At 42.3% G+C, this 16127-nt stretch overlaps 1 protein-coding gene across 1 annotated transcript; it reads right to left on the bottom strand.

The window, feature by feature from the left end:
- Positions 1-216: 216 nt before the first annotated feature.
- Positions 217-15305, bottom strand: LOC115158620 (opsin-5). Its single transcript, XM_075074245.1, is given in 9 exon segments — positions 217-522; positions 1061-1252; positions 1470-1512; positions 1514-1607; positions 1862-1989; positions 2201-2363; positions 5399-5486; positions 14845-14954; positions 15089-15305. Coding segments are annotated over 8 exon segments (1050 nt in total). The 5' UTR covers positions 14920-14954; positions 15089-15305; the 3' UTR covers positions 217-255.
- Between the last annotated feature and the right edge of the window lie 822 nt (positions 15306-16127).

Consider the following 16127-nt stretch of genomic DNA (forward strand, 5'->3'; position numbering starts at 1 on the left):
GACCTCAATCCCATTGAAAATTTGTGGGCAGAACTGAAAAAGCATGTGCAAGCAAGTAGGCCTACAAACCTGACTCAGTTACACCAGCTCTGTCAGGAGGAATTGTTGTGGGAAGCTTGTGGAAGGCTACCCGAAATGTTTGACCCAAGTTAAACAATTTAAAGGCAATGCTACCAAATACGAATTGAGTATATGTAAACTTCTGACCCACTGGGAATGTGATGAAAGAAATAAAATATTAAATAAATCACTCTATTATTCTGACAGGCGGCGGACACAGCGACACTGAAGAACACAGGCCCTGTGGAGGGAGTGAAGGTCTTTAGACAGGAGGTGGCGGAAGTTGGGCTTCAGCAGCAGATAGACCAGAGGGTTGTAGAGGGTTGAGGACTTAGCCAACACGGCAGGGATGGCAAAAGCCATCGGAGGGATGGAGTCCATGTGACCGAACGATGCCCACATGGAGACCAGGGCGTAGGGACTCCACGCTGCGAAGAAACCAATACACACCGCCACACTGAGCTAGAGGGAGGGAGGGGACAGAGATAGTCAGAAAGAGGAGAGAGAGTCAGAGAGAGCGAGACAGAAATGACCATTATTCTACATGAATGATTCAATAGTCTTGGTACACTTTGTTAGATATCAAGGAAATGTATTCTTTGCTGCAAATGTGAAATATGAGTTTTCAAAGAGAGACAAAGCTACTGCATACCCAGCCTAGTCTGGGACCATTCAAAAGTCAAGCTAAACTGTTCTGTCCTTTCAGGAGAGAAACCTTTATTGCATATTGATTGGAGCGTCATAGCTGCATTGAGCCAGGTAGTTAAAGCGTATTGAGGAAATAGTCTGACTATCTCCACAGAGTTTCTAAACCCAGAGGCTCAACATTGCGATACTTACGGGAACACAGTTGTCTTCCCCTCGTACATCATTACGCGATGCTCCTCACCTCCACTTCATCCAAAAAAGTAAAGATGTAGGTGGGACGGACCGCGGCACTGTTTCCCCTACTGCGGATTCCATCTTTAATGACGTGTGTGTGTGTATCCTATACCATTACCTTCACTATGGTGGTCTGTACATTCCCCATGCGTGTCTGCTGTGAGACGTGTTGCTCCACTGCTCTCCGTGACTCCCTGACCGTGACCAGGATCTGTGAGTAGGCGGAAGTGATGACACAGCAGGGCAGGATGTAGCAGCAGAGGAACAGTGCCACCGTGTAGGACCTCGCCACACCGTCCCAGTTGGACCGCTGTAGAATGAATGAATGATGATTTGTATTTTTGTGTCAAATCGCCATTAGCGACTTACAGCATTATCTGACACACTTTCAAAGTAGGTTAAACTGTACAAACAGTTCATTCATAACTTTTGGGGTTCCACTGATGATTATAAATAAAAAAGAATAATCTAAAGTGTTAAATAGTAACAAAGACTCCATGATAATAAATAAGTAAGAGGAGACGAACCTGCCAGTCGATACAGCAGGCCGTCCCGTAGGGCTCTGGATGCACCCCAATGGGCTAGAGGGGAACAGGCAAACACCAGGGCATACGCCCACGCACACGCTATCAGGAAACGACCGTGGTCTGGGCTGAACCTGTTACCTGTGGGGAGGGATCATACACAGTCAGCCATAGTGTGGTCAGAATCAGTAACAGTGATGTTTGATGCTTATGTGGTCAAAAGAGCCATAATGCATTCATATTGCAGAAACACACAAGCGGTCACAGATATAGACGGTCAGGGGCTCAGACAGTTGTAGAGTGGTCGTAGATTGGTCAGAGACAATAACAACAAGCGATTGTCATAGTGTGGGTCCAAGATGGTCATGTTGAGGTCAGCGGTGCTGTGGTCTTACCGTAGAGAGGGTAGCAGACCTTGAGGCAGCACACAGTACTGAGGATGGTGAGGGTGGTCAGACTGCAGATACCAAACAACACTCCACAGAAGGCATAGACCAGACACACTGTCTTACCATACAACCACCTGGGAGAGAGAGAGGAGAGGCGGATGGGCAGAGGGAGGGGAAGGGGGAGAGGGAGAGGGAGAGAGGGAGAGAGAGGGGGAGATGCAGGAAGGAAGAGAGAGAGCGGGAGGGAGAGAGAGAGCGTTGTTATTACTCAGATAGTAAGTGAGTGTATGAATCTGTTTAATATGCATGTGTGTGTGCACATGTAGGTATTTGTATCTAACCAACCTGTGGTAGATACTAGATGTCACAGCCAGAGGGTAGAGGCTAAGGGTCATGCCCAGGTCACTGACAGCCAGGTTAATAATGAAGAACTCTGCTGGTTTCAGCAGCATCTTCTTATTATAGGAGACATAGAGTAGTATGGTGTTACCCACCAGAGAACACACACCTGGGGGAGGGAGGGATGTAGGGAGGAGAGAGGGGGAATGGAGGGAGAGAGAAGAACATTTTAATTTAAAACCCTTTATTAGGTTGACATCATACAAAACACAAACATATAAAACATTACAAATCTGGAGACGGTCCAAGATGAGCCAGTCAGCCCGCAAATCAGTCAGCCAGCCTGCTGTCTAACCAGTCAGTTAGTCAGTCGGTCAGCCAGTCAGCCAGTCCTGCCCCTACAGAGCTCTCTGAGCCACCAGCAATCTCGAGCTTATTGTTTTCCTGCCTGTTGTCTGAGGCGTGATTATGTCTTTAAACGCTGCCTGTTCCTTTAATAAAACCTTCTTATTACACTAATAAACCTAGCAGGGGGTGTTTACAGGGTACTGAGAGATACACGTGTGTTGTGTTTAGGTACTTTATGGGAGGTTAACGCAATAAACACTTAGAGACAAAGGGGTGATTAGTCACTAAGTTAAACTGTTTTTGTGTACACACACACGCACTAATCACCTTTCAACTGAACACAAGCAGAAAGGAAAAAAAATTGCCCACACTGAAGATGTCTATATCAGTCCGCTAATACAGGACTAGTAAAGGCCCATTGCACTACTTTTGTGAATTTTTTTACTAAATGTATTTGTAACTCAAGTCTGGTAATTATCTGTACAAAACAGTTAATCTGATACTTGTGGAATATAAAAACAAATACTTGCTTGATATACGTTTTCCAGTTTCTTGAAATACTTTGCAAATGCAACTTATTCTATGAGAAAACTGAAAAGGTCTATTCATCCCTTTTATTAGATGCTCTTATCCAGAGCAACTTACAGTAGTGAGTGCATACATTTTAATTCTTATGTGTTCTGGTCCCCCATGGGAATCGAACCCACAACCCTAGTGTTGCAAGCACCATACTCTACCAACTGAGCCACATTACATACCACTTGATGTCTTAATGTACTCAATTACTGTATTGTGCATTGTTTTCCTTTATGGTTATGGTAAGTCTACAGGTACAAACCTAAATGACCAGCCTATGTACAATACAGTAATGTACATTTACATTAAGTGGTTTGTAAGGATGGTAAATTAATACTGCAGTAAAAGTGGTTGTTTTCCATGTTATTTGATCAAGAAAATATTTAATTTGATGTGGATATTTTGTGTCTTTGCCCATAACTTTCCACCTTTTGATGTAAATGTTTGAGGACAGGATGTTGTTCTTTCAGGATTCCATTAGAATGTCAATAGCAGAGAAAGGGACATGGCAAAAACTCTTACAATTCCAACTATTGAATCCTGCAAGATACTGTTGTTAATTATACAACTACCTTTCTTGCCAAAGGAGAGATGCTGAAAAGCTGTTTTTGTCCATGCTACAGACATCTATATCGGTCCCCTAATACTGGTAAAGGCCAAGTGCACTACTTGTGTTTTTTTAAATTCCGATTTGTTTTTCGCCTCAGCACCCCTACTTCCCACGGCTATGTCTACCAGGCAGATAAGACGGATGAGTGTGATAATAAATCGCAAGGAAAACCCACCAATTCAGACAAACAAAAAGGTGTAATGGGTCCGCACTCAAAAAGATGTCACATAAAGCTTAAGATGGCAACTGTTTCACTAACGGATAAATGTGAAAGTCCACATAACGAGACACTTTTTCTGTTAGAGAGCCAAAACCTGAAACAATAGGTCTTAATGTAGGATCTGTGATTTATTTGTGAACCTTAGACCTTAAAGGATCGAAACTGTAGGTTTTAAATTCCTGTTCTGTTAACCAATCTCTCTCATGAAATTACATAATGTATCCAAGTGAGCAGCACCCAATGTCACAGGAAGGCCAAAAAGATAATCAAGGACATCAACCACCCGAGCCACATTATCATCCAGAAGGCGAGGTCAGTAGAGGTGCATCAAACCTGGGACTGAAAAACAGCTTCTATCTCAAGACCATCAGACTGTTAAATAGCCATCACTAGCCAGCTTCCACCTTAGAGGCTGCTGCCCTATATACATAGACTTGGAATCACTGGCCACTTTAATAATGGAACACCAGTAATTTTAAATGTTTAAATAATGTTTACATACTACTTTACTCATCTCATATGTATATACACTGTATTCTATTCTACTGTATTTTAGTCAATGCCACTCTGACATTGCTCAATGTAAAATGTATATATTTCTTAATTCCATTCTTTTGTTTTTAGATTAGTGTGTATTGTTGTGAACTGTTAGATACTACTACACTGTTGGACATAGGAACACAAGTGTTTCACTACACTCGCAATAACATCTGCTAAATATGTGTATGTGACCAATAAAATATGATTTGATACACACACACACACACACACACACACACACACACACACACACACACACACACACACACACACACACACACACACACACACACACACACACGAGTACAGTAGTACCAGTGGTGTGAAGAGTACATCAGTAAAAATACTTGAAAGTACTACTTAAGTAGTTTTGGGGGGTATCTGTACTTTACTATTTATATTTTTGACTACTTTGACTTCACTACATTCCTAAAGAAAATAGTGTACTTTTTACTCCATACATTTTCCTTGACAACCAAAAGTACTCGTTACATTTTGAATGCTTAGCAGGACAGAAATTGTCAAATTCACACACTTATCAAGACAACATCCCTGGCCATCCCTCCTGCCTCTGATCTGGCGGACTCACTAAACACATGCTTCGTTTGTAAATTATGTCTGAGTGTTGGAGCATACCCCTGGCTATCATTAAATTTAAAAAACAAGAAAATTATACCATCTGGTTTGCTTAATATAAGGAATTAAAAAGGATTCATACTTTTAATACTTAACTAAGTATATTTTAGCAAGTACATTTACTTTTGATACTTAAGTATATTTGAAACCAAATACTTTACTGAAGTAGTATTTTACTGGGTGACTTTGACTTGAGTCATTTTCTATTTAGGCATCTTTACCTTTACTTAAGTATGAAAATTGGGTACTTTTTCCACCACTGAGTAGTACTTACCGAATATAGAGTAGACCACGGCCACCACCAGGTCAGCAGCCTCAGGGATGTTGGAGTGGAACGTGCCGTTACCTGCTAGCCAGCCCATCTGAGACAAGACACACAGTAAATATACACACACACACACTGTATATACACTGATTTCATACAAACAGAAATATTCAAACCCAGCAAAAAGCTTCCTGTCAGTCACACCTCTGTAGCATCTTTCCCCTGCTCTGTGCTTTGAGGGCGATTTCTGTGGGATTGTATAAGGTGTAAAAACCTCAGTGACTCACCTGATTAGACTAGATCTGAGCCTTGACTAACGCTCCTGACTCTACCTAAATGAAAAACTAGATTGAGCGTTAGAAATGGAGAAAGATGAGAAGGAGAGTTTAAGGCAGCCAGACAGAAAGCAATACTGCACCCATGAAAATGAAAAAACTACATTTGACCTAAGCTGTGTGTCTTCACCTGTGAAGTCCCATTGTAATAGCCCCATGGTGTTTCAATGGAAGACAAATAAGCCTGATTTTTCTCTTGCATTGACCTAGCAGCCAGGGCTTTTGTGTCAGTGTGTGAGAAACAGAGAAACAGAGAAAGACAAAGATAGGAGACAGAAAAAGTGTGTGAGAGAGAGAGAACAGAAAGCGAATTAGGACGAGTCCCGCTAATGATCAAAATACACAAAAGAGCAACTCAATTCAAGACAAACAGTCTGCTTAAACTAATAACACAAGCAATTATATATGTTTATGTCTTTATTGAACACACCGTGTAAACATTCACAGTGCAGGATGGGAAACGTATGTGAACCCTTGGATTTAACAACTGGTTGACCCTCCTTTGGCAGCAACAACCTCAACCAAGTGTTTTCTGTAGTTGTGGATCAGAAAGGCACAACGGTCAGGAGGAATTTTGGAACGTTCCTCTATACAAAACTGTTTCAGTTCAGCAATATTCTTGGGATGTCTGATGTGAACTGCTCTTGAGGTCATGCCACAGCATCTCAATTGGGTTGAGGTCAGGACTCTGACTGGGCCACTCCAGAAGGTGTATATTCTTCTGTTCAAGCCATTCTGTTGTTGATTTACTTCTGTGTTTTGGGTCGTTGTCCTGTTGCATCACCCAACTTCTATTGAGATTCAATTGGCGGACAGATAGCCTTACATTCTCCTGCAAAATGTCTTGATAAACTTGGGAATTAATTTTTACGTCGATGATAGCAAGCTGTCCAGGCTGAGGCAGCCCCAAACCATGATGCTCCCTCCATCATACTTTAGAGTTGGGATGAGGTTTTGATGTTGGTGTGCTGTGCTTTTTTGCTCATTCCAAACAACTCAGCTGTAGTTTAGTCTGTCCACAGAATATTTTGCCAGTAGTGCTGTGGAACATCCAGGTGCACTTTTGCAAACTTCAGACGTGCAGCAATGTATTTTTTGGACAGTAGTGGCTTCTTCCGGTGTCCTCCCATGAACACCATTCTTGTTTAGTGTTTTACTTATTGTGGACTCGTCAGCAGAGATGTTAGCATGTTCCAGAGATTTCTGTACGTCTTTAGCTGACACTCTTCTTAACCTCATTGAGCATTCTGCGCTGTGCTCTTGCAGTCATCTTTGCAGGACGGCCACTTCTAGGGAGAGTAGCAACAGTGCTTAACTTTCTCCATTTATAGACAATTTGTCTTACCGTGGACTGATGAACATCCAGGCTTTTAGAGATACTTTTGTAACCCTTTCCAGCTTTATGCAAGTCAACAATTCTTAATCTTAGGTCTTCTGAGATCTCTTTTGTTCGAGGCATGGTTCACATCAGGCAATGCTTCTTGTGAATAGCAAACTCAAATTTTGTGAATGTTTTTATTGGGCAAGGCAGCTCTAAGCAACATCTCCAATCTCGTCTCATTGATTAGACTCCAGGTTAGCTGACTCATGACTCCAATTAGCTTTTGGAGAAGTCATTAGCCTTGGGGTTCACATACTTTTTCCAACCTACACTGTGAATGTTTAAATAGCTGTTAAAATATAGACACCAAAAAAATACAATCATTTGTGTGTTATTAGTTTAAGCACACTATGTTTGTCTATTGTTGTGACTTAGATGAAGATCAGATCAAATTTGATGACCAATTAATGCAGAAATCCAGGTAATTCCAAAAGGCTCACATACTTTTTCTTGCCACTGTATGTCAGGGAGATAGCTTCCACAATCCAATGAGAAAGATGGTGCTTAGAAGTGACCCTACCCCGAGCTGGTCACAAACATGGATAACCTTGGTCCTTTCCAAAGCACAACCTCTGTCGTTCACTGAAAGCAAACAGAGGAGGTGAAAAAGGGAACAGCTTGAAAGCCAGGGACCTGTAAGACATAACCCTGGGAGCAAAAGCTACATTAGGATGTAACATCACTTTGGAGTCCCCAGGCGCAAACTCCAAACAGGAAGAGTGTACTGAGTGCGACGTCAAGGCCATGAGCAGGGCAGTCTTGTAGGAAAGGACCTTCAGGTCTACAGACTCCAATAGTTCAAATGGAGGCTCACACAGAGAGTACAGGACCAAAGCCAGATCCCAGGTCAGTGCCATGGGCCTTTCAGTAACTGCACCACCAGAGGATGAGACCCCGGGGGCCTTCAGTAACTGCACCACCAGAGGATGAGACCCCGGGGTAAAGCTGTCAACAGCTACATGACACCTGCCATATAAACCTTCAATGTGGAAAAAGAAAGGCCCTGCTCAAAAATGTACATTTACATTTAAGTCAGATGCTCTTATCCAGATCGACTTACAAATTGGAATCTCTTGTAAGAACATTAAAATGTCCACCAAAGACCTCTCAAAAGGGAGAATAATCCATGCTTTCTGGGAATGCTATAAAGTCCAGAAGTTGTGGGGGGAGATAGAAAGGTGTCTGTCAGAAATATTACAATTTAAACTTACTTTTAATCCATATTTGAAGACATGACATATGGGGGTGTAGTGAGATACCCAATGGGCTGGGTGATTCTCTTCTCATCACTCATCTTGAAAAAACGTATTTTAAAACATGGAAATGAATCAATCCACCATCATTAACACAATGGAAAAATCTAAATTATTTATTATTGAAATAGTGACAGCATGGGTGACTGAGAAAAACGAATTGACACAATTTAAGGCCAAGTGGCATACAATAATGCAGGCACTAGAGATGGGGGTGTGAGCATGCGGGTCTGAGCAGATGACATTTAGTCATTGTTTGTGTGCATCTATAAGTTGTTGTTCGTTTGTATAAGAAGTACACAAAAAAAAAATGAAGGCATTAGTCGTTGACTCCCATAGTATGGTATACCATGTGACCGACTGTAAGGGAACAGAAAGACACAGGCAAAGATATAAAAATATGTATGGGAATGGGTGTCGCAAGAAAAGAGGATGAAAGTGAGGGGTGGGGAAGGTGAAGAAAACACAGGGTGCCAGTGTGGCTGGGAAAGTAGATGTCTGAACACATAAACGCTAGCAAACAGAGTGTGTATAGGGTTGAATTCCCCCAGCAGGCATCTCACCTCATTTTCTTAACTCCCTATTAATTTTTAAGGCTAGGGGGCAGTATTCGGAAGTTTGGATGACTGAGGTGCCCAAAGTAAACTGCCTGTTACTCAGGCCCGGAAGCTAGGATATGCATATGCATTTGGGTATTGGATAGAAAACACTACAGTTTCTAAAACATTTAAAATAATGTCTGAGTATAACAGAACTGATTTGGCAGGCGAAACCCGAGGACAATCCATCCAGGATTGTTTTTGTTGTTGAGGTCATTGGACTTTCCAATACTTTTCTATGGGAAAGCCTAATTATTAGGACCCAGATTGTAGTTCCTATGGCTTCCACTAGATGTCAAGAGTCTTCAGAATTATTCTTTTTTATTTTATTTTTATGAAAAAGTATTCGTATTCTTTCTAAGTGTCACTCAGAAGGACTCTAGTCTTTTTGTGCGCATGAATGAGAACGCGCTCCTCGTTGTTTTTCCTCCAGTATTGAAAACAGTTTATTCAGTCTTAAATTTTATCAAATATTTACATATTAAGGTACCGGAGGTTGGATTAGAAACATTGTTTGAAATGTTTGGACCAAGTTTACAGGTAACTTTTTACATTCCTTTGTAGGCATGTTGGGCGAGTTGGAACAGGTGTATTTCTGAATCAAACGCCCCAAATAAAACAGACATTTTTGGGATATAAAGAAGGACTTTATCGAACAAAACGACCATTCATTGTGTAACTGGAACCTTTGGGATTGCAAAAAGATGAAGATCTTCAAAGGTAAGCGATTTATTTTATCGCTATTTCTGACTTTCGTGATGCATCTGCTTGGTTGGAAAATGTTTGACGCGCTCCGGTGAGGGCGCGCATTTGGTTATTTATCTCCGGTATTGAATATACCATTTTCCGTCTTAAATGTTATCGTTTATTTACATATTAGGGTACCTGAGGATTGATTAGGAACGTTGTTTGACATGTTTGGACCAAGTTTATTGGTAACGTTTGGGATTCATTTTGTACGCATTTTGAACGAGGGGAAACAGGTGGATTATTGAATGAAGCGCGCCAAATAAACTTACTTTTTGGGGATATAAAGAAGGACTTTATCGAACAAAAGAACCATTTGTTATGTAACTGGGACCCTTGTGATTGCAACCAGATGAAGATCTTCAAAGGTAAGGGATTTATTTTATCGCTATTTCTGACTTTCGTGATGCATCTGCTTGGTTGGAAAATGTTTTTAATGCTTTTGTATGCGGGGCGCTGTCCTCAGATAATCACATGGTGTGCTTTCGCCGTAAAGCCTTTTTGAAATCTGCCAACGCGGCTGGATTAACAAGAAGTTAGGCTTTTAAATTATGTATGACACTTGTATTTTCATGAATGTTTAATATTACGATTTCTGTCATTTGAATTTGGCGCTCTGCAATTTCACCAGATGTTGTCGAGGTGGGTCGCTTGAGGCACGCCTAGCCCAAAGAGGTTTTAAGGCCTTCCTGTATGGCATTTACACTGAACAAAAATATAAACGCAACATGAAACAATTTCATAGTTACAGTTCATATAAGGCCGTCATTGTAAATAAGAATTTGTTCTTAACTGATTGCCTAGTGACAAAGGTTCAATAAAAAATTAATTTAAATGAAAATTATAAATAAAAAAGAAATGTCCTCTCACTGTCAACTGCATTTATTTTCAGCAAACTTAACATGTGTAAATATTTGTAAGAATATAAGATTCAACAACTGAGACATAAACTGAACAAGTTCCACAGACGTGACTAATAGAAATTGAATAAATGGGTCCCTGAACAAAGGGGGGCTCAAAATCAAAAGTAACAGTCAGCATCTGGTGTGGCCACCAGCTGCATTAAGTACTGCAGTGCATCTCGTCATCATGGACTGCACCAGATTTGCCAGTTCTTGTTGTGAGATGTTACCCCACTCTTCCACCAAGGCACCTGCAAGTTCCCGGACATTTCTGGGGGGAGAATGGCCCTAGCTCTCACCCTCCGATCCAACAGGTCCCAGACGTGCTCAATGGGATTTAGATACGGGCTCGTCGCTGGCCATGGCAGAACATTGACATTCCTGTCTTTCAGGAAATCATGCACAGAACGAGCAATATGCCTGGTGAAATTGTCATGCTGGAGGGTCATGTCAGGATGAGCCTGCAGGAAGGGTACCACATGAGGGAGGAGGATGTCTTCCCTGTAACGCAGTGTTGAGATTGCCTGCAATGACAATAAGCTCAGTCCGATGATGCTGTGACACACCGCCCCAGACCATGACGGACCCTCCACCTCCAAATCGATCCCGCTCCAGAGTACAGGCCTCGGTGTAACGCTCATTCCTTCGATGATAAACGTGAATCTGACCATCCCCCGTGGTGAGACAAAACCTCGACTCGTCAGTGAAGAGCACTTTTTGCCAGTCCTGTCTGGTCCAGCGACAGTGGGTTTGTGCCCATAGGCGATGTTGTTGTCAGTGATGTCTGGTGAGGACCTGCCTTAGAAGAGGTCTACAAGCCCTCAGTCCAGCCTCTCTCAGCCTATTGCGGACAGTCTGAGCACTGATGGAGGGATTGTGCGTTCCTAGCGTAACTCGGATAGTTGTTGTTGCCATCCTGTACCTGTCCCGCAGGTGTGATGTTCGGATGTACCGATCCTGTGCAGGTGTTGTTACACGTGGTCTGCCACAGCGAGGACGAACAACTGTGAATCCTGTCTCCCTGTAGCGCTGTCTTCGGCATGTCACAGCACGGATATTGCAATATATTTGGCTGGCCTCATCTGCAGTCCTCATGCCTCCTTGCAGCATGCCTAAGGCACATTCACGCAGATGAGCAGGGACCCTGGGCATCTTTCTTTTGGTGTTTTTCAGAGTCAGTAGAAAGGCCTCTTCAGTGTCCTAAGTTTTCATAATTGTGACCTTAATTGTCTACCGTCTGTAAGCTGTTAGTGTCTTAACGACCGTTCCACAGGTGCATGTTCATTAATTGTTTATGGTTCATTGAACAAGCATGGGAAACAGTGTTTAAACTCTTTACAATGAAGATCTGTGAAGTTATTTGGATTTTTATGAATTATCTTTGAAAGACAGGGTCCTGAAAAAGGGACGTTTTTGATCTGCAGAGAAGAATGGGAGAAACTCCCCAAATACAGGTGGGACAAGCTTGTAGCATCATACCCAAGAAGACTCGAGTCTGTAATCGCTGCCAAAGATCCTTCAAGAAAGTACTGAGTAAAGGATTTGAATAATTATGTAAATGTGAGTTGTTTTTTTATTATACATTTGCAAAAAAATATATATATTTTTGCTTTGTCATTATGGGGTATTGTGTGTAGATTGATGAGAAAAAAGCAGCATTTTAGAATAAGGCTGGAATGTAACAACATTTTGAAAAAGTCAAGGCACTGAATACTTTCCGAATGCACTGTATAAGACTTCAAATGATGAATAAAAAAATAATACAGCAGGCAGCTAAGTCTACATGAAGGTAGGTGACCTTGCAACGTGAAGGTAGGTGTCCTTAATTCAATGTTGACATTAATGAAGGTCAATAGCTGTGGTGCTTGATAGGTGGGGTGCTTGGCTGTGGGGCAGAGAAGGCAGAGATGGCGCTGCACTGCACTGATTAACAACATGTTACTGACGGACCTGTAGGATGGTGGAGCAGGTGAACCCAGACATCAGCATTCTGAGGGGTATCAAACACACAAGTAGACTTACATGCAAAAAAAAGACACACACAAGCAATTCATTTACATGCATTTACAAAAAATATGAGCGCTACGCACAGTTCAAAAGCTGACCTCCAAACATACAAACACAATAAGCAAGGAAAGTAACCTGCTATGAGAAAGGACTTTTAAAAAAAATGCAGGCACGATTCATTATTCTACACAACAAAAAAACGATTTTGGCTGCCATTATGTTTTGCTTTATCATAATGTGTTAACATTACATAATCAATTCATGTTTTATGCCAGAATGTAGTGTCTCTTGTAGAATATACTTAGTTATGGCGGAATTTGATGTGAACCAGATTACTTCATGCAGAAAGCAACTGACCAAATTTTGTTTAGTCGAAAAGTTTGTCTTGTTTGGGGGCAGAGCTCATTAGAATAACACCCAGCATGCTCTGCAAGTGTTATTTTTTTTTTTTACATTTTGGTGGTTTAGAAGACACTTTTACCCAGAGAAACTTCAGTCAGTGCATTCAACTAAGGTTGATAAAACGACCACAAAAGTTCAATGTTTCTGTAGGCATTACTGAGAATGTAGTTTTAGTTAAAGTGGTCTGTTGGTTGGGTAACTTTCTACATAATTGCTGCCAGTTCTGAAGAAAATGAAAAGGCTCACAGAAGAGCAACAGACATATGGGTGCGATAATGTTCTGTACTTAAATCCCTGTTATGCAATTGTTAAATTGGAAATAAAACCTTTGAATGTGAATTACCGGTTTCTTCACTCGCTCACTCTGCGGAGCAGCAAGAGTCAAGAGAAAGAGACAAAGGTGGGAGAGAAAGGGAAGATAGAAATTCTCTCTCCCTCCTCTTTGCCTCCCAAGACAGACTAGTACAGAGCCCAGAGGTGTTTCTAGTCCAGTAGAGTCCAGAGGTGTGTCTAGTCAAGTCTGTGTGGCTCTCCTCTGAGCACTATGACGGACAGTGTGAGACACTGTGACACCCCACCTGTGAGTGCCTGCCAATTTAACAGTGACTGAGAATGACAGACAAGGGTAAAATAGATGGAGACATTGAGCACTAGGAGGCTACAATAACAACACCTCTAACTGTGAGTGACTGGTGCCAGAGGCCCTGGGGGGGTCATCTTCTACAGTGACCACACAAACAAACATGATCAAGGAACAACAGCACATTTGTACAGATACTCTCCCATCATAGAGAGAACAGCCCAGGGTGTTATTCAGCCCCTGAGAAGATCAAGTTTTAATTGAATTTAAACTGATCGTTGATGCATTATGGAGCTAAATCCCAGTTCATCTAAATACCCTGGAGGTACAGTAGTGTACACACTACAGCATCTGCCCTATAGCCCCTCCAAGTCTCCACCACCCCAGGCATGTGCTGCTGCTGCTTGAACCCCTATAGAAGAGAGACTGTCCAGTTAGTTTTATATTAATCTTGTCCACCAGCCAGCACTCTCAACAGTTTAGCCTGGGGATGAGGTTGGTTTATATATATATATATATATATATATATTCAGAATGCTCACCCTCAAGCATTCTGAATACATTAGTGTGTGGTACATGTGAAGGAGGCCAGGAGGCTTAAAACTGGCCACTAGACTCACAAACGTGATATGTTGATTTTATGCTGCTCCACTTTCCCTGTGGCAGGCTACTCTGAGTGGACAAAAACTGCTGAAAATATATGTAGGCCTACATAATAGCCACCCATGTCCATCCTTGTTAGTTCGTCCAGCTAATATTGTAGTTTACTCGGACTGAATACCCACAGTAGTTAAGCAAGTCATCATGTGTGCTTTTCAAAGGTGCAAGGTGCACTTCAACGTGTGTGTGTGTGTGTCATAGCGATATGTGTGTCATTCTATCACTGACAGTGCACAGAGTAAAACAATTTATACGCAGCAGGTCCAACTGTGCCCAGTGTGAGCGCGCAGTGTGGCAGGGACTGCCCCATGGTCAGTATGTCAGTCTCCTTATCCTCGCTGTTTCGGGTCGCGTATCCTGACTGCTCTGTCACTGTAGAATCCAACTGTGGCTGTGCGCCATGGTAAAGCGTAAGGTTGACCAACCTTCCCAATTGTTACAGCAAACAAAACACTCCGTGCTGTCATCCACATAGCCTACAACTCTTTGTCCGGTCTGATGCATGCGGCACCTGTGACAATCCATCCTATATACATCCTCTGACTAAAATCACACACCCACCACCCTCTCCCAGTACATCGAGCCTTACCTCTCTGTGGTTCTCGGACTCTGCCAGTCTCCGTCTGTATAATCCGCTGAGAATCGTGGGAACTCCTCCGGTCATGGCGCGAGGATGCCTGTGCGCAGTTGACACTTCACCTGTGAATGAACGGAAATTGTTCCACACGTTCAAAAGCCGTTAATGACAACGCGTGAATAAAAGACAATTCCTCTCATGTTAAATCAGAATGGCAGTCCAATCAGGTACAGTGGGTAACGGGAGAGGTGTGTACCTAAATCAAATATCCTCCGGCTCAACACGCATGGCTGTGGGGCAGTAGTGGCTGACCTCAGTATTTAGTCAATTTAAAAAAGCCCAGCATGCCGCGGGATTGGTCACTGACTGCACGACATGCCAGTTCACCCGGGTGTCCGCAGAGTTCTTCGAATATATCTAAAAGTTCGGATTTAAAGCTACTAGCTGACGCTTGGGAACAGCCCTTTTTAGGTGGGAGATTTCTATACATGCGTATCAGACCAATTAAGGAACCCATTGGGTTCTTTTCTGAAAGAACGATTCTGTGAATGAGGTCACTTTCCCACTCCACAGCTGAGGTCGGGTATTGAAGATACGGCTGAGCCGAGCGCGCCTCGAGTGCCCCTTCCAGGTTCGACAGCACAATTATATGCAAATTATTTTTCAGAAAAGGATAATAAACCACCCTGAAAACGTGGTTGCCTGTCTGTTATTATTAAGGGGCTATAATAGTCTAACCAAATACTGTTTCTGAGAAATAGCCTATGCTGTTTCATAATACTCATGCATAAGTAATATAGCCAAATGTTTTAAGATCTTTCGAGATTTTCAGAAAATCAAGAAAGGTCATCCGATCATAAAACCAAAGGGACAAGAGGGCCCCCGGGTGCGCGTGCTTGCCTCGGGTAGTAGTCTCTCGTTGACAGACTAAATAAACATATCTGACCAAATTAAGTGAGACTTTACTTCTGTGTTGAACGAGATTACTCAGGTTGTGGCGTGTGCAGGTGTGTCAGTCAAATGCGTGATAAAACACTCGAGCACGAAACAGAGGTTTTGAAACATTTTATTTAACATTATTGGATGTGATGCACGTGTACCCTTTAACTGAAGTCAAGGGAATTTAAAACTTCCCTTAACTCAATAGGCTAATAAGAAACGTTTATTTTTCCGACAAAATAACATGCGGAAATAGCACCATGCGAGGTTCGAGGGTAGCCTACTTGTCACCAATGTTTACGCTAAACTGCGCCCGTGCCGCACTTCCTCCAGGACTGCCCCGCAGAAGAAATGCT

This window comes from Salmo trutta, chromosome 22 (genome assembly GCF_901001165.1).
Source record: "Salmo trutta chromosome 22, fSalTru1.1, whole genome shotgun sequence".
NCBI classification, from domain to species: Eukaryota; Metazoa; Chordata; class Actinopteri; order Salmoniformes; family Salmonidae; genus Salmo; species Salmo trutta.